Source organism: Camelus dromedarius, chromosome 7 (genome assembly GCF_036321535.1).
Source record: "Camelus dromedarius isolate mCamDro1 chromosome 7, mCamDro1.pat, whole genome shotgun sequence".
Classification (NCBI taxonomy): Eukaryota; Metazoa; Chordata; class Mammalia; order Artiodactyla; family Camelidae; genus Camelus; species Camelus dromedarius.
This window is the reverse complement of record NC_087442.1, coordinates 35,670,118-35,690,393: the sequence shown is the minus strand read 5'-3', so window position 1 is coordinate 35,690,393 and position 20,276 is coordinate 35,670,118. Positions and strand designations below refer to the sequence as shown.

Here is a 20,276-nt window from a genome sequence, read left to right as displayed (position 1 = left end):
CAAAATCTCTAACTTGATGAGGTTTTAAAAGCATGTATAAAATGAGACAATGTTGTTTGTGATGATTTGGTTAAGGTAGGAATTATTGACTGGTTTAACAAGACTCTAAAATTTAAAATAGGTAAATTTACAGCTTAAAACTCATTTCAGAACAAAGTGTCCTTCAAGATTATAACTGTCTGCAGGCACTCACACTGCAATTCGCAGTGACTCAGGCTAATTCCTGAGACACCTGGGAGATTGTATTCATTGTGGCTGGCAACAGAACGATCACGAAGCCTACAAGCCTACTGCGTACCAGCTGAATTGATGAGAGTCCTTAAGTGGAAAGAGAAATTTGAAAAGTGTTAGGACCAGTATTCAGATGAGATGTTTTTTCTGGGAAAAATTCTAAACTAGAGGTACTGCCCATTTTTATATGCGCAAAGATAATGCAGAGGAAGAAACAAATTAATCAGATGAATTTCGGAAGAACTACACTACTCTCCCACAATTTTCTAAGGCAAGAAGTAAGAACGCAGGGTTTTAGTGAAGTGTCTGAGGGGGCCCGAAGATTTTAACAGTTGGGTCAAAATTCCAGTGATTTTAAACTTTCAGCAGTCTGAAGGCAGACTACAGCTGGATTTTATATTACATTCTCCAAAACTGCTTCAACACTTGTTTGCTCTGTGACCCTGCATCTAACTACAATTGTTTCTGTTAATAGCAGGAGTCCACAAACTGTAGCCCACAGGCCAAACCTGGCCTGCTGCCTGTTTTTATAAATACAGTTTTACTGGAACACAGTTGTGGGTGTATTTTCTGTGACTGCTTTTGACTTGTAACAGCAGATCTGAGAAGCTGTGGCAGTGCTCATATGGCCTGCACAGTCTAAAATACGTGCTATCTGGCCATTTACAGAACAAGTTTGCTGATCCCTGCCTAAAGCAACCCATAACATGATACATGCTCCCTGAAGATGCTTGTTCAAACTAGGATACAGAGTTGTGGATAACCATGTGCTACAAAAGACAAATGAGTCCATCAGTATAGATAAAACTCAAATCAAGCTAGAGTCAGCTTTGTTGTGAGCCTGTCCAGTGGGGAAACTAAAGCCTGCTGGGGTCACTGTTGTGACACTGGCCCTGTTACAGGGAGTACCCACAGATATTCCAGTTCCCGGCACCATAGCTATAGGAAGTTTAATTCTCTGTACCTACATAATTGTGATGCAGCATCAGCAGACTGGATACCAGCCTGAGCCACTGAAAACCCGTGTCTCGGGCTGCAGTCAGAAACATGACATGAGCATCATTTTTCACAAATCTCACTGTAGCTGGCGAGCAACCATCCTTTTAGCATCATCACATCAGCATAAAGGCTGGCCAGGAACAAGATATATCATTTAGATTTGTATTTCAAAAAGGTGAAATATTTAATAAATAGAAAAGAAATATGATTTCCTATGAAGAGTAGAGTTTGAGACTGACACGTTTCCATGAACCCCTAGTTATGTGTGGATCTGGTACCAGATCTTAAGAGACTTGTTTTGAAGGGCCATGCAGGGTAACTAAACATCCCCACTGGCTGGATAATGAGGAGGATTTCTAGGTTAACACTAGTAAAGTTCTGGGCTAACCAAGAAAAAATAGTTACCCTAGGACCACTCATTTCAGGCAAAGTTTTTCTTATAGTTACCAGAAGTGGGGGTGTGGGGGTGTGCAAAAGAGTTAGAGGGATGAATTGGGAGGTTGAGATTTGCAGATACTAACTACTATATATAAAATAAACAACAAGTTTCTACTTTATAGCACAGGAAACTGTAGTCAATATCTTATAATAACCTATAACGAAAAAGAGTATGAAAAGGAATATATATACGCATATGTCTGACTGAAAGATTATGCTGTACACCAGAAATTGAAACAACATTGTAACTGACTACAACAAATTTTTTTTAATTTAAAAAATTAAAATAAATTTAAAAATAAATAAAACAAAGTTTTTGAGGAAATTAACATCAGCACTGTGGTGGCCTGTCATTTCCTTTTTCTCTTCTTTTTGATTTACAACTAACCGGACTTTCATAATCCAACACTAGTGTCTCTGCACAGTAGACCGAGACACCCAGGAGATCTACCCACCTGTGCACCCAAAGGTGGGTGGACAGGATCTCAGAGGAGGATGTGGATCCAAGGGAGTCATAGCCTGCCCACCCACTCCACTTGCCACCAAAAGGAAAAAGTTAATCTGGAGAGTGCAAAACTGAGCACTCATGGGAGACAGAGAATTTGTGGAGGTGCAGCCCCCACCTGACAGGAGAACTCAGCAGGTCATCAGAATAGGATAGAGACTAAGTTTGGAGGCAGAGGAAAAGGAGGAACAGGCCAAAGCAGCCTTGCAACCCAGACCGACCCTGCAACATGGTGAGATTGTGGTGGTGGCACTGGTGGCAGTGGCTACCTCTCTGGCAGAGAAGGTGCAAAGTGAGTGAGTAGCATGAAAAGGCAGGTCAGTAAGAGAAACCAAAACCTTGTGTTATAGCACCATCTTCTGGAAAATAAAAGAAAGATTTCTAATTGCCAGACTGTTGAACTGTTAGAATCAAAATCTTCCTTCCGTAAATAAGAAAGGTGTTTGTTACTTCACATGCAACAGCAGAGGCACATTTCATCAAACACTGTGAAAAATCGTGGTAGTATAGTGTCATAAAAGGAAAATGACAATTTCTCCAGTGGCAGAGCTCAAGTACATGAACTATTGTGATCCAACTGATAAAAACTCAAAACAGCAGTTATGAAAAACTGCTACAGGAAACCAGCTTTTTTCAACCAGCTACAGGAAAATTCAGAAAGGCAAGCTAATGAACTCAGGAATAAAATTAATGTACAGGGGGAGTAACTTTATCAAAGAGATTGAAATTATAAAAAAGAACCAAACAGAAATTCTTGAGCTGAAGAACCCATGAATAAGATGAAGACCACATCAGAAAGCACTGGAAATCGGACTGATCCAGTGGAAGAGAGAATAAGTGACCCGAAGGATAGAAATTTAGAAATGATTCAGGTGAAAGAGGAGAGAGAACTAAGATTATTAAAAAGTGAAGAAACCCTTTCGAGAGCTATCAGCCTCTACAGGGAAAGCCAATACAAGAATAATGGATGACTATAATGTAAAATACTGTGTATCTGGAAGTTTCTAAAGAGTAAATCTTTAAAGACTTCATCACAAGAAAGAAAAACTGTATATACTTAAGGGGACAGGAGTTAACTAGACTTACTGTAGTGACCATTTTGCAGTGTGTATAAATATCGAATCATTATGTTGTATACCTGACACTAGTGAAATTATTAGTTCTATGTCAACTATACCTCAGTAAAAATTTTAATAAAAATAAATAAAATTAGGAATGATGACATTAGATGAACCTGGTTCATATTTGTGTCTTCATCACAAAAACACCCCATTTAACTAGCTATTTACTTGTCTGAGATGATATATAAGAGAAATATATATATATTGCTCTACACTAGAATTTGACACAACATTGTAAAATGACTATAACTCAATAAAAAATGTTTAAAAAAGGATAAATATATATTTTAATACTATCATAGCAATATCGAAACTTTGTGGTCCTATCCTGACTCCTTCCCTAAGATAAACTCGAACTGATTTAGTGATGACAGTTTACTGGTACAGATGACCATCTTTCTAGTAATGAGGAACTGGAAGAGCAACTGTCAATATCTACTGATTTTATTTGCTTTGGGTTATGCTTTTTCCAGAAAAGCAGAAGCAGAGGTTCTTTGAATGCTCTGCTTCCTGGATTGGCCCTGGAGAAAGAAGTGTGAATATGTGAAAAGATAGCATTTCACATCTTTATTTCTGATTGTCATGCACCTATAGGACATTTTTGGCACTAAAAAATACTTATAATGGACATAATACTAACACTATTTTACAGGGTTATCTGAGGACCATATTTGAAGAAAATACTTATTGAGGGTATAAATATTCAATAGATGCTAGATAATAGGATTATTAATCATTAATGCAACTCTGACTAACATATTACCAAGTAATAGCAGTATGACTGTCTTGGGTACATACCCAAAGAGAAGAAAAACACTAATTTGAAAAGATACATGCACCTCAGTGTTCACATGAGCGTTATATACAATGGCCAAGATATGGAAGCAACCTCAGTGTACACCAAAAGGTGACTGGATAAAGAAGTAGTGGTTTATATATACAATGGAATACTACTCAGCCATAAAAAAGAATGAAAATTTGCCATTGCAACAACACAGATGGACCTAGAGGGTATTATGCTTAGTGAATGCCAGACAAAGACAAATACTGTATGATATCACTTTTATGTGGAATCTAAAAAATAAAACAAATGAGTGAATATAACAAAAAGGAAACATACTCACAGATATAGAGAGCAAATTAAATCTGTAGATTGCCTTGGACAGTGTGACCATTTTAACAATATTGATTCTTCCAATCCAGGAGCATGGGATCTTTCCATTTTTTAAAGTCTTCTTTAATTTCCCTCATCAATGGTTTATAGTTTCCTGTGTATAATTCTTTCACCTCCTTGTTTAGATTTATTCCTAGGTATTTTATTAATTTGGGTGCTATTTTAAAGGCGATTGTTTCTTTACTTTCGTTTTCTGTTGATTCATTGTTAGTGTAAAGAAATGCAACTGATTTTTGAATGTTAATCTTGTAACCTGCTACCTTGCTGAATTCTTCGATCAGCTCTAGTAGTTTTTGTGTGGACCTTTTAGGGTTTTCTATATATAGTAACATGTCATCGGCATATAGTGACACTTTTACCTCTTCTTTTCCAATTTGGATCCCTTTTATTTCTCTCTCTTGCCTGATTGCTGTGGCTAGGACTTCCATGACTATGTTGAATAGGAGTGGTGATAGTGGGCAGCCTTGTCTTGTCCCAGATTTTAGTGGGAAGCTTTTGAGTTCTTCACTGTTGAATACTATGCTGGCTGTAGGTTTGTCATGTATAGCTTTTATGATGTTGAGATGTGTTCCCTCTATACCCACTTTGGTGAGAGTTTTTATCATAAATGGGTGTTGAATTTTATCAAATGCTTTTTCTGCATCTATTGAGATGATCGTGTGGTTTTTGTCCTTTCTCTTGTTGATGTGATGTATTACATTGATTGATTTGCGTATGTTGAACCACCCTTGTGTCCCTGGGATGAACCCCACTTGATCATGATGTATAGAATAAATTAGTAGTTGACCAGTGGGAAGGGGGGAGGGGCAAAATAAGGGTAGGAAGTTAGGAGATATAAACTACTATGTATAAAATAGATAATCTACAAGGATATATTATAAGCCAATATTTTATAATAACTATAAGTGGAGTATAATCTATAAAGATTTTGAATCACTATGTTGTATAACTGGGACCAATATAATATTGTAAATCAACCATACCTCAATAAACAAAATAACAGTATTACTGTTAACAGTAGTCTTGAGCAAGTTACCAAAATATTTTTGAGTTTTCTTTCCATCTATAAAATGAGACTAATGATTCCTACCCGCTAGAGTTCCTGAGGGGATAATATAAAAAATGTAAAATTCTTATTTATTGATTTGTTTTAATTGAGATATCATTGACACATAACACTGTGTTAGTTTCCTGTGTACAACATAATGATTCAATATTTGTATATATTGTGAAATGATCACCATAATAAATCTAGTTAACATTCATCCCTGTACATAGTTACACGTTTCTTTTTTCTTGTGTGAGAACTTTTAAGATTTACTCTCTTAGCAACTTTCAAATATACAATAGAATTAACTATTTCCACCTTGCTATACATTACACCCCCAGAGTTTATTTTATATAAAATTCTTAATATTTACTTGGCACATAGTAAGCATCCTCCCATCCATCAACCCATCCACCCACTAAGCAATCATTTATTGAGTGTATACAATGTGTTTTGTGCTATTGTGCTAAGTTTTGGTCAATCAGTTGTAGATAAGTTTAATTCCCTAATTTCAAGGAACCTTACCTTCTGTTGAACTGGACACAAAATATGGATATTGAATTAAACAAATGAGCTTACTATCATAGGTAAATTTAGGTTTTGGTGTACAAGCTAGGAATGATAGCAAAGGAGAGATTGCGTGTAAATGGGAAGACTTGTATACCAAGATGAAGAAATTCAAAGACAAAGAGACACTGTGTAGCAGAGTACTGGCCAGTGTGATGAAGGCTATGAGCGATGTTGCACAAGCAGATGACAGGTTCTCCAGCAAAGGTGGACTCAAACCAACGAGGCCACTTCTGGAGCTATGCTGTTAAGTACAGTGCTCGGTACAAGAAGTATTCATTGAATAAATTAATAAATTCATCCTCTAAGAAAAGCACTCTGGACATGCAGTAACCAAAATAGAGAATTGAGACAAAAATGTTGAGTAAACTGAAAACCAGGGAAGATTTTTTGTTTAAATGAGAATGAAACTTTAGGGGCTGCTAAAGGAAAGGTCCATTGTAATTGTCTTTTAAAATTCTCTGGGAAGAGTGGGCTGTTCTCAGGGAAACTCTCTGAATCTCTCACTTGAGGAGCGAGGGTTCGGTAACTAAGGAAACCATCACTGATGACGAGTTCCAGGGTGGGGCTCGAACAGGTGGGCAGGCTTCCTGGAAGTGAGGAAGCCAAATCTAACTTCAGCTACAAGGGGTGAGCACAGATCCACTAAGAGGGAGATAAAGCCAAATAAGTCAAGAGCTGGGTGTATGTAGAAATGGATGGTGAGGCAAGAAGCTAAGGCTAAGTTCAAAAGAAAAAGTCCAAGAAAAAGTCCAAGACTGTAAACAGGATAGGGAAGCATGAAGCTTAGATTAGGTGCTGTCCTGACTTAGCTTTGAATAAAGATTTTTGGTAATCCAGTTACTAGATCTATATGGTGTGTGTGTGTGTGTGTGTGTGTGTGTGTGTGCACGCGTGTGCGTGTGTGTGTGTGTTTGAAAAGTATTGGTGAATAAATACATTGAAAATTGAAATTCTTCTCCTATGCTCGAAGGCTTCTTGCCTCAGTCAGAATACCATTAGATTTCTTCTCTATAGGAATGTGGTCTCCCATAGTGCAGAGGATGATGCTCTGTCTCTAGAAAAACAAGTTCTGCTTTAAAAATGGCACCATGAAGCCTGTTTCTCAAGAATTACATAGGCCTTGAATCTAGTCCCTTGCTGAGAGGAAGTATAGATCTGAGGTGCATTTATGTTCCGCCATGAAATTCATTTGTCACTCTAGCAACTGCTCTGAAATGTCTTATAATACCCTGCCATGTACATAAATAGAACTCCTCATACTATGAGAAGCCAGGTGAGTGACATTAGTTATTCCACCAATAGAAGTATTACTGTGTAGACTTCTGGGTGGAAGCCTCAGTTTGAATATCAAGGCATCATTACCTTCTTCATCATTGTATTGTTGTCACCACCATTACTTTCCCACATAGTGATATTTCTTTACAGGTGACAGTTTGTAATTAAAGATAGTGTCTGAATGCATTAAATGGTAAAAACTTTAGACCTCTGCACTGGTGGGGATGCTTGCTGATCTCTGTTCCAGAACACTCTGTATGTGGAGTTTGAAATTCGTGGAATACCTCAGAGGGAAAGTGCCGCTTTAGACAAAGTTCACACTTACCATAAAGCAAATTTAAAGAAATTTACAGTGAATGCTTAGGCAATTAACACATTGTCTTAATTAGCAGAAAGAGGCTCAGAGAGTCTATACGGTTTTTCTAAGGACACTCAGTTTACAGGGCAAAGGGAGGAACTTGAATGCAGATGAACTTCCAAATCCCTGTGTTCTGCTGTGAGTATTGGAGTCCACATGCTAATTCATGTGGCTGGAAAGTTAAACTGTGGCACGGATATCTTGGACATGTTACCAGAGTGAAGATGAACAATATGCATTAGACATAGGTTGTGTGGTTTTCATCCAAGCATTCATCAAGGTCGCTGCTGGCCATATTGACATTCTGAAAGCACAGGCTGTATACTTGGAGAATAGCTCTAGCTGAAGGGCACACACAAATGGACTGGTGCCCAACTGGAAGCTTTCAGGTGGCTGATGGAGGCCTCAAACCTCTGTTCTAGTCTGTTGGACATCTTGAGTGAAGGTGTAGTGGTCAGGTTTAGGATCCGAAAAGTTCTGGAAAAGCCTGGAGCAAGATAAAGTTTAGTAAAGAGCAATGCAAGGGTCTTCTTTTGGGTCTAACAGCACAGGATGGTGGAAGATGTGCTTGTAGGCAGCTCTTAAAGAATGCACCACAGAACAGACATCACTTCACAGGTCAGAGCACACTGAAGGCATTAGGTGCCATTCTGGACAAACCCTTAAGAAGGAAGAAGTTAAATAAACTGAAAGGTCTTGAAAGCAGAGTGGCCAGGAGGGTGGAGGAACTCAAAGCCATGCCACACTAGTATTGTTTTAAGAGAACACAGCTCCAGGCATGGCGAAGAGAAGACAGCCTGGACAGGTCATATGACATCAGTACTTGCAGTGCTGTTGTGTAGAGAAGGGGTTCAGCTTCTTCTCTGTGGCAGAGGGGGAACTGAGCATGTGGGCAGATGGTATAGTGAGACCTTTCAGCTTGTAAGTGAATGACTTCAAATGTCAGAGCTGTCAGAAGATGAACAGGTAGAAACTGGATGATTCCTGGGAACGGTGTTTCCAGTATTAGCGCATGTCTTCAAACACGGAGATTCTGTGCTTCACACATCCCTCCCCTATGCTTTAAATATTTGACATGTTATCATCCCAGCCTCATTTTCACATGGGGTCCCAATATTGGAAATCATTCCTTTTATGTGATTAAGATGATTTTGAAGATCTGCAGCAGAGTTCAACCAGAGTTTACTTTGCATATTGCTTTAATAGGTAAGAGCTGGAAGCTCACAAATGCCATATGCAAATTTTTTTCCTAATAAGCTCTAAATATGGATTTGGAGCTAATTTTTCTGGCACTTATTTCAGTGGAGATGAAGTGCTGACCAAACACATTTCAAAGTGAGGAAGAGGGTGTGTTAGCATCATATCCAGGAAAATGAGCAGGAGCATGCAAAGAATTTGGAAAAGGACATTCTATCTGAAGCCTCAAGAAGGAAAAGTGACACCCCTTATTGGAAATAATAGAACTGTGAAAATAATTAGTGTTAAATCACATATAGCACTGAATTTCCAGTACAGATCATTAAAAAAAAATAAACTTCTGTTGTTTCAGTAAAATGCATAGACAGAAAATTGCACAAATTTTAAGAGTTGAAACAGATGAATTACCACGAGCAACCACCTAGATCAGGAGATAGCACAGAAGTCCCCCTTCTTTCAGTTACTCCTGCCACTTGTTCCAGAGGTTACGACTACCTGACTTCCAGTATCATAGGTCAGCTTTGCCAGTATTTAAACTTTGTATAAATGTAATCACATAATAACTTCTTTGTGTCTGGCTTCCTTTTATTAATATATTATTTGCAAAATTCATCTATGTTTTTGCATGCAGTGTTACTTCATTCATGTTCATGGTAAGAGCAATTCTATACAGTGCACTTTTTTGATAATACACTTTATTTTTGATTGGCATGTGGGATGTTTCAGATTTGGGCTGTTATACCTACTGCTGTTAGGAACATTCTTGTAACATTTTTTGTACACATACATATGCATTTTCCATCGAGTGTTTACCTAGGAATGCAATTGCTGGTTCATGAGATAAGTGTATGCTAAACTTTAGAAGTAAAGCTTTAGTTGGGCCACGTTTCCATTCCTAGCAGTATGTGAAAATTCTATTCACTCCAAGCCTTCTGCAACTTTTGGTATCATGAATCTTTTAAATTTCAGCTATCTGGTATACAGTTAGTGGTATTCCACTGCAGTTCTTATTTGTAGTTCCCAGATCGCTAATAAGGATGACCAACATTTCATAGGTTTATTGCAAAATCTTTTGCAAACTACCTGTTCATATATTTGTGTATACTAATTTTATTGTGTTATTTTTCTTATGGATACATATTTGATGTGAGTCCTTTGTCATTTATACGAACTAAAAAAATCTCCTCCCATTACATGATTTACCCTTTTACTCTCTTGATGACATCTTTGCTGGGCATAAAATCTTATTTTAATGTAATTCAACTTATCAGTGACTTTTTAAATGGTTAATGGGCTTTGTATCCTTAAAAAAATCTAGTCTAAGTTTATAAAGATATTCTCTTTGTTATCTTCTAGAAATCTTACTATTTTTATCTTTCACATTTAGATCAACTCTCCATCTGGAACTGAGTTTTTTTTAGCAGTGTAAAGTAAGGAGCCAAGATTCATTTTTGTTTTCAGTCAGATGTCCCATTGACCCAGCCCCATTTATTGAAAAGATCATTATGTCTTACTGCTCTGTGCTGCCACCTTTTTTTTTTTTTTAATATAATTTAAGTATCTATATATGGGTGGACTAATTTGTGAACTCTATACTCTTCCATTGCTTTATTTGTGTATTATTGTTCCAATATTGTTTCATATTGTCTGAATTATTTTGGATTTAAAATGAACCTTGCTTTCTGGCAATTTAAATCTTTCAAGTATGTCCCTTTTTCCAATTGTCATTGACATTTTAAGGCCTCTATATTACCATATAAATATTCAAATCAGCTTGTTAATTTTCACGAAAGTACTTGTTACTATTTTGATTAGAAATGCTTTGAATATGGGTCGTTTGGGGGAAGAACTGATGTATTTATAATACTGAATCTTTTTATCTGAAAGCAATGTATATTCTTCCATTCACTGAGGTCTTTAATTTCTCTTGATGCTTTATATTGTCCTACATAGAAAACGTACTCATCTTCTGTTAGATTTATTTTACTGTTCTTTGATGCTAATTTAAATAGTATCATTTTAAAAGTTGTATTCTCTGCTTGTGTGTTGCAAGTATGAAATGTAATAGATTTTTATAAATTAACATGTAACTACTGGCTTCACTAAATTAACAAACTTATTCTATTAATGCGTCTGTAGAGTCTCCGGAATTTTTACGTATAAAATCAGGGCTTTTGCAAATAAAGACAGTTTCATTTCTACTTTTACAATACTTAAAACCTTCTATTGATTATCTTGCCTCATCACACTGGGTTAAGATAGATCCTAGATTAGAGCACAATGTTGAATAGAATTCTAGAAGTCAGAGGTCACTCTTGACTTACAGAGTAAAGCTTTCAGTATTTGCCATTAAAGCATGATGTTTGCTGTAAGATTTTGTAAACATCCTATTCTTGGCTTGTAGGTTTTCTTTTTTAAAATCCTAAATGGATGTTGAATTTTACTGATTGATTTTGCTGCCTCTATTTGAGATGATTATGATTCTTCTCCTTTATTCTGTTTTTATGGTGAATTATATTCATAGATATACCATATATACATAGATATACCATATATTCACATATACATAATATGAATTATATTCATATATATCTATGAATATACATTCATAGATTCATATATATCTATGAATATACATTCATAGATTCATATATATCTATGAATATACATTCATAGATATACATGTTATACCACCTAGCCCTCCCGGAATAATTGTCACCTGGTCATAATGTATTATCATTTTTAAAAATCTTTTCTTTCAATCTTTTCTTTTAGGGGAGAAGGTAATTAGGTTTATTTATTTATTAAATGGAGGTACTGGGGATTGAACCCAGGAACTCATGCATGCTAAGCACCAGCTCTGCCACTGAGCTATACCATCTCCCACCCCATCATTTTTATATGTCACTGGATTTGCTTTGCTGATGTTTTGGGAAGGAGTTTTGTGTCTAAGAGACTAAGAGAGTTGGCCTCCCTTGGATCTTTTAATGTAATGTTCTTACTAGTACTTGCTACCACAGTTAGGATGCCCTCAAAATATGACTTGGGAAATTTTTCCTCTTTTTCTGTGCTCTGGAATACTATACATAAGATTGGTTTTATTTCTAAATGATTAGAGGAATTCACTAATAAAACTGCCAGACTTGGAAAATTTTTTTCAAGGCATTTTAGTTACAGATTCAATTTCTTTACTACACGTTGAACTATTTGTATTTTACATTTCTTCTTGTGGCATTTTGGCAGTTTGTGTAAGTTATGGCTTTGTAAACCATTTCATCATTTTGTTGAAATTATTAGCCTAAAGCTGTTACAATATCCTCTTGTTTTCGTTTTCTCAACTGTGAGATCTGTATTTAAATCTCTCCTTTGAAAAAAAATCATTCTTGATATTGTGTTTTTTCCAGCTTTTTTTCTTTGATCTCTGATCTGTCCTTCAGGGATTTATCAAATTTTAAAACCAACATTTAAAACAAACAACTTTTAGATTGATTTTCTCTAGTACATGTTTGTTTCTTATTTTATTTTTATTATTTATTTCTATTTGCACCCCCTAGGCTTTTTTTTTTTTAACTTGTGGCTTGGATAATTTATTTCAGCTTTCCCTCTTAACATAAGCTTTTTAACATTGCATTTGTTGTGTTCTGGAAGATTTGACAAGTTGAATTTTTATTATCATCCAAAGAAAAAAATTTCCTAATTTCCATTTGTAATCACTTTTTAGCATTTGAATTATTTAAAAGTATATCAAGTACTTTTCATACATAAGAATTTTTTAATATTATCTTTTTTGTTATTGATTTCTAGCTTAACTGTATTCTTACTACAAAATGTACTCCATATAATTTTAGTTTTTAGATCTTTGTTGAGATTTCCTTTACACTCATCACTTAGTAAACTGACTCTGGCATTTGATGTGAATTTTGCATTTGCTGGGTATAAGGTATGTAAATTAGGTGAAATTTATTGATGGCATTGTTAAAAATTTACTATCACATTTGGAATTTCTGTCAGCTTGGTCTACCAATTACTAAGAGGCGTTTGTTAAAATCTCCCTACGATAATGAATTTTGCCGTTTTTCTTTTAGTTGTGTCATTATTTTGCTTTATATATTTTGAAACAACATTATTAAGTGCAACAAATTTAGAATTGTAACATTTTAGAAAGATTAAATATTTTATCATAATGAAATTCCCCTTTTTATTCCCAATAATATCTGTTACCTCACAGTCTAACTTCTCTGACAAATACATGAAATATACATAGCTCTACTGAACTTAAAAAAAATTTTTTCATATTATGTATTTTTCATTCTTTTATTTTAGTGTCCTTGTGTTGATTTAGGTGTGTCTTTTTTAATCAACATTGAGTTGCATGTACTTTTTTTTCATCTGGTCTAAAAAACCTTGTTTTATATATTATTACTATATTAGAGTGTTTAAAGATACCCTCTTACTCTTTGTTTTCTATTTGTCAACCCATTCTATATGTCTTTTCCTTTCTTTGGGACATTTTTTGGATTAGTAGTTACATTTCTTTTTTTTTTTTCTGTTTTATCTTATTTATTATATGTTATGTTTTTATTATTTTAGTGACTACCCTAGAGATTACAATATTCTAGACTGATTAAAGTCTAAAATAAATTAGTATTTCTACCACCAAAAGAAGATGCAGGGATTTTAGAACCCTTTAGTTGAATTTACCTTCCCATGTTTTACTCTATTATTGTCATGTATGTAGTTTCTCCATATATTTTGAACCTCACTAGGCATAACTGTTGTTATCACATGTCTTCAAAACTTATTTAAGTTTATCCACATATATTTACTCCTTCTTTTACTTCATCTTAGCATGGAGTTCTGGTTTCCATCGTGGATACACTTTTGCTCTTCTTGAACAACTCCTGTGAATTCCCTTAGTTCATGCTTGTAAGTTACAAATTATCTTAGTTTTGGTTTGTCTGGAAATGTTATATTTTGTCTTAAAAATAATTGATGTATTCATTGGGTAAAGCATTTTAAGCTGGCACTTACTTACTTTCATAATTTTGAATATGTTCTTTCGTTTTCCTTGGGTTCCATTGTTGAGAAGTGTGTTTCTACTCTTATAGTTGCTCATTTAAAAGTCATTTTCCCCTCCAACTGAGGATTGTTTTTTCTTCATTTTTGGTTTTTAGCAATTTTTCTAGATGTACCTACGTGTGTATTTCTTCACTTCTATCCTGTTTGGGGTTCATAGTGCTTCTTGAGCCTATGTCTTTTTAAAATTATATAATTTTAAAATTTATTACCTCTTTAAATATTGCTTCTGCCAATTCTTTCTCTTTTCTCTTTCTAGACACCAGTTACAGTCATGTTAGCATTTTTCCTATATTTTTCTATATTAAAAAAAATTAGATCTTTTCCTGTGTCCTTTTTCTCTCCTCTGTTCTTCAATCTGATATTTTCTACTGACTTATTCTAATTCTTATTTTCTGGGTCTAATATTCTATTAGCCCTCACTGATTGGGTATTTAATTTTAGTTATTTTATCTTTCAATTTCAGAATTTCTGTTTGATTTTCAAAAGACAGATTCCAATATAAAATATATAATTATATTTCATCTAATTTCTTCAAACTCTTAATCACAGTTAGTTTAAAGTCCCTCAATTTTGTATCTCCTTTTGCATCTGTTTCTATTTTCTATTATTTTCACAGTTTCAGTTAGTCTTTTCTTCTGACATGTCTGTTAATATTTACTGAAATTTGGACATCGTACATAAAAATTTGAGAGCTAACTTGGTGATCTGGATAGTGTTATCATCCTCCATAGGATGATAACAGTCTCCATAGGCTAGTTTTTGGGGGGTCAAGGGGAGGCTGTTACAATGGTGTTGAATCCCCTAATCTGTTCAATGGTTATCTAACTACCTAGTAATTTAGTTGATTTGAAATTGGGCTTCAACCTTGTCATGGTTGATGGCTCATGCATTTTCCTAAGGTATCGACCTGCAGGGGTCTCACCTGAAATCTTAAGGTGACTATAAGGGCACCATCTCCTTGGCGATTTCTTTCTGTACCTAATTTTGCCCCTGTAACCTAGGTAGCCTTCACTTCTGAGCTTCCTGCTACCCTTTTCTGCTCTATTTCTCTGCTTCTCAGTGACTAGTTATAAACAGGAGAACCTTAAGTGAAAAACAAGAGTCGAAAATGAGGTTCAACTTTTGTACTTCTCCTCTCCAGGGGATTTGGTTTCTTCAGGTTCTCATTGCCTGGCCAGCTTTCTAAAGCATTCAAGCCAATAGAATTTATATGCTATCCTTTTTTTTTTTTTAAGTTGTTCTCAGAAGGTGGGTTTGTCTGTAATAGTCTTCTCTACCATTACTAAAAATTGAAATTCCTCCAGCATGAGTTATTTTGTAGTATATAACATTTTTACTCCTATGACACAGAGTGCACACCTGCTGAAACTGAAGACTTTTCAGATGTCTGGAAAGTCTTTTCCTTGTAACTGAAAAAACAGACAGGTGCATTTATAACATTCTGTTTGAAATGAAAAATGTGAAAAATAAGAAAGAAGAACTGCAAAATGTTTGCCTAAAATATTAGTGTTCCAGTATTGCAAAGGAGACCAGAAATCGTGTGAAACTGCCAAAGTTAGAATTCTAATTAGGACCTTTAAAGAAGACAGAACTCAAGGGTGGTACAATTTTGATGCTCCTATAATTTTTTTTAAGTGCAGAAATGTCAGATTAGAAATTGGATATTTAAAATGTTGGTATTTCATAAACTAGCATTTTAAACTCATAGATTTCTATACATTATTATGTGATTTATAACATAATCATCATATTTATAAAATATTAATTTCTAGTGTTGCATAAAATGGTAGGCAAGTTAGAGCAGTATGAGACCATTATTTTTCTTTCAATATTTGCAGTGTTATCTTCATGATTGTGGGTATAGCTTCTTTTGAAGATAACATTAGGGGTCTGAAAAATGAGACTGAGAACAAATACCCTCCTCCTTTGGCACTCTAATAGACTCTGGTTTAACTATCCTCTGTCTTAACTCTAATTTAATAAGCTGAGGTTAGTGTCATATTGTAGTCAATATTATCTATCAATGACAGAGCTAATCAGCAAAATACATCATAAGTGTAGTAGTCCTAGGTCCCCACTAGGATACAGCATAACTGTAAATTTCCTGAAAGGAAATACTATACGTATGTTCTTCCACCCTAAACACAGCACAGTTTATCTTCCCTTTTTGGTTTTGGTAACATCACTTCTTTTTTTTCCTGTTCTCTACAAAATTTAGTTTGAATAATTTTTTAAGATGGACTCTTATTGCAGACCTAAAACCTTAATAACTATTTCTTGACAGTTGGCCTTCTTGTGATTTTGCAACTTGGACTGTTCATCTTCATAAGCTTGGTTTTTCAATGCTAGGACGTTTGAAATGGTCTTGAGGTTTTGTGGTTGCTGGTGATGCTTTGCGGAACTTAGAACCCTAGCTTCCTTTTGCTTGGTGAGCTTGCCAGTCCCTGTGAGTGCACACAGATCATGGAAGTGCCCCAGCAGCCTTGCTGTTAGAGAAGAATCCTGTTTGGAAGTCAGACAAATGGCTCAACTCTGCACCTTCTCTTGAGAACTTGGGCTTTTTCAGGTAAGTGCAAAAGACTTGGGGCAGGAGGGGGCATGTGAATGGAGGTTATGCATAAAGAGAGTACACCGGACTTCCCAACGCAGTCCTAATTCATAATCTCCAGATAATCTTACTGTAAAAAACAAGGTTATTTACTCTGACTACCAGTCCTCCTTTATAGAAAGAATTGTTCAGTTCTTCCTGTGTAGTTTACAACTACTCTGAGGGTGAGACTCAATTTTTATTAGTACTTAAATACAAACAAACATGGTTCCAGATTCTATCAAAAAAAAAAAAAAACTTTGGCTAAAAACATTATAGAAGTCTTTAGGGGCTCTAGTATTGCTTGTACATATTATTCAAAAGTTTATCTTTTAAGCAGTTTTATTATTTTTTATTATTAAAATTTTTAAACTCTATTATTGGTAATACTGTCATATATAGTTTGAAATCATTCTGGCAGCCCTACTCAACAGAAGAAAGCGATCCATAACAATCAGGTACTTTGAAATTTCTAAAAGAATATATTCGAAATAGCGTATGTGATTGTGTGTTAGTGGCTATTATAATTCTTTGCATTTCATTTTTACAGTACTACACGACAGGAGGAATCTGAAAATACCTTTAAAAATCACTGAATTACAGGTTAACAACAACATCTGTTCAAATAGTTTTACTTTAAATAAATTCCTTTCATGCCATTATTTCCCTTTCACGAGAAGTATTGCATTTCAAACATGTGGAATGGAAAATAATGGAAAGTTTAAAAAATCAGTCAGTAATGCGCAACCTGAGTTTGAGAGCTCAGTCGTGCTTCTTTAACAAATTTTTCATATGATTTTGAGTAGGTCACTTATTTCTCTGAATTTCAACTTCCTGCACAACTGCACAATTACTTACCTAAGAAATCATTTATTAAGTACTCCAGATTTACAACTCCTTCTTTTCTTTCTTATTTGGTTTAAATCAACCAATCAGTTAGTCAATATTTTAATCGATCAATAGGAGTAATGAGAGATCAATGGATGAAGAATCAGGTGGTCCTCTGTTTTCTAGTAACTGGCTGAGTAATTTGGAAGATATTTTCTAACTATTCTTGGCCAGGGAGTGGCAAACTTCTTTCATTAGGACTAGATAGTAAATAGTTTAGGTTTTATAAACCAAGAGACAAAATTGAAGATAATACACATGTTCTTACATAACTTTAAAATGTAACCATTTGAAAATGTAAAACCCATTCTTAGCCCCAGCTGTACAAAAAGGAGAGATGAGCCAGATTTGGCCCAAGGGTCATAATTTTCCAATCCCTGTTCTTGCCAATTATTTTCAACAATTATAAAATGGAAGATTAGATTAGATCATGTGACCCCAAAGGAGTTCATGGACGAAACTTAAGGTGATCCACCAATCCCCTAATATTGTATACAAAAATCTGAATGTTTGTAAATATATGCTTTTTTAATGGGAAATTAGTTCCACAGATTTCATCAGATTTTCAAACCCAACTAAGGTTAAGGATCACGGGACTATCTGATTTATAAAAGTGCTTTCCAAATCTAAAATTCAGTGAAATGCTTACTGGGTGTCTTCTATGTCTATGTTAGTACTACAAGAGATGTTAGCACGTTATGACTGAAATAACATGTCAAAAATATTTTAAAGAAGATTTGATTATGCACAAATCAGTGACATCCTTCAAAGTAATGTTCTTTTTTTTAAATTGAAGTACAGTCAGTTACAATGTGTCAATTTCTGGTGTACAGCACAATGTCCCAGTTATGCATATGCATATACATACATTCATTTTCATATTCTTTTTTTATTAAATATTATCACAAGATATTGAATATAGTTCCCTGTGCTATACAGAAGAAATCTATTTTTCAAAGTAATAGTCTTGAGAAAAATTCTGTAATTGGTCAAACATTTCTGAAAATATTACTTTGCAAAGTGTCTTCAAATCTAGTATGAGTTATGTCAAAATATGCACCAAATACTCTTATTGTCTTACCTTGTTTTTGATGACAATGATATTATTTATGATACTCATAATCAAATTTAATCTAAGCAGAGCCTCTGTCCTAAAACTATGATGTCTTTAAGGGCACGAACTGTGCTTTGTGCATCTTTGTATTCTGGAATAGTGTTTGTCACATACTGAGTACTCACCAACTCTGGAATGAATATATGAATGAATGAGCGAATGAAAAGGTAAAGACAACATGACTGAGATTACGTACCATAGATACTGAAGGCTTAGAACCCCAAATGCTCTAAAAACAGTAGTTGGTAAGTCCAAAGATTGCTTTTCTTTTCAACTTTGGATGTAACTGGGGTTTCAAAATTCTTGGTCAACTAAAGATTGCAGTTCTTGGGGATTAGGTCCTTTTTCATAAAGAGTAAAGTTTGTTGAATTTCATTCACATATTACAGATTTTCTAGTAACCTGGCCTCTGTGATGGGTGGAGGGGGGTACCTGGAGAATGGAGTTCTGTTACTAAATAGCAGCCCTCTCAGCATCTGAACCCTTCCTGCTCTACGACCAGGTAGGAGGTTGCACCAGCTGGAGCCTTACACATAAATGGAAAGTTTTCCTGGGCAATCCAAAAGTCAGAGCTAATGGAATTTAGGATATCCCTGAGCTCCCTGATAAAGAAGTTCAGCCTGACCTCCAATGCCTGTCAACTGATGATGCCACAATCTCAGCACCGCTGGCTGGGGAGTCCCCACAGCTGCGTGGGGTGGGGAATGACCTGAGATCCAAAGGTACCTCCCCTCTCTCTCTAGGAATAATTTTACTTTCTGAGAGAGAAATTCAGTCTACAGTAGCTGGTTTATGACTCATTCACTTCTTCAGGGAAATTTTAATCTTAAGATTTTTTTAAAAAATTTAAGAAATGTTAATGAACAGCCTACACAGCTTCGTGTCTATCTGGTGTTATGCTTGCAACAGCCTTACTCAAAAGAGTGCATCCCACTTCCTCCCCTCCCTTCACTCCTCCTCCACCTCAGAAACTGTGAGGGAAATAGCAACTTACTATTCACTTTGGGGTGTAATTACAGAGTGTGCCGGTGCAGTATCTGTGCATTAAGTAGCACCATTTGTTCAGCTGCTTCAAGGTTATGCTGAGGTCATATCCCTGGATCTCTTTAGGGACTGAGATTAGTCCCAGATAGAGTCCAACGACCAAAAGCTTTATACATGGAACCTCAAATATGTAACTCATTTCCGTTCCTGGTTCAGGTTCTCTCTTAAGTGATGGCAGGAAGCTCAGTCCACTCCCGAGGATTTCTGGGACAGGGTTTACATGTTCTACAAATCCAAGACCGCGGGTGCCCCTCACTCTGATTTATCTGCAGATCTCTGCCCCTCTCGGGTCCACTATATTCCAATAGGTGGACAATGCCCCTCCGGTTCCTTCTCAAACACAACTAATTGAATCTGTGACAAACATTTTTTCAGCATACTTCTTCTTAAAGGACCAGGTAATCGATATTTTAGATTTTTTCGTGTGTGGGTCATACAACTTCTTTTGCAACAACTCAGCTCTCCAGTTGTAATATGAAAATAGCCAGAGCTGATACATAAACAAATAGGCTTTGCTGTGATCTGATAAAAACTTTACAAAAACAAGTGGCTGGCCCATGGGTGTGGTTTGCTGGCCTATGAACTATATTGAAGGCTTGATAAGAGCTTAAGAAATCACAATTTTTAGAGAGAAATGAAAAGCTAGAG

At 35.5% G+C, this 20,276-nt stretch overlaps 1 protein-coding gene across 4 annotated transcripts in view; it reads left to right on the top strand.

Moving 5' to 3' along the window:
• GPR141 (G protein-coupled receptor 141) overlaps positions 1-20,276 on the top strand; it is a 174,032-nt gene that overhangs the window by 107,580 nt on the left and 46,176 nt on the right. Inside the window, exons 4-6 of one of the 4 annotated variants that reach the window (XM_064487442.1) lie at positions 13,765-13,842; positions 16,280-16,561; positions 16,985-17,040. The exons of 1 other annotated variant lie outside the window; for it this stretch is intronic. In XM_064487442.1, the coding sequence (XP_064343512.1) occupies positions 13,765-13,833 (69 nt within the window). In that variant the 3' untranslated portion in view covers positions 13,834-13,842; positions 16,280-16,561; positions 16,985-17,040. The remainder of the gene's footprint in view (positions 1-13,764; positions 13,843-16,279; positions 16,562-16,984; positions 17,041-20,276) is intronic. 2 more of the 4 variants (XM_064487441.1, XM_031455199.2) reach the window with 2 other exon arrangements.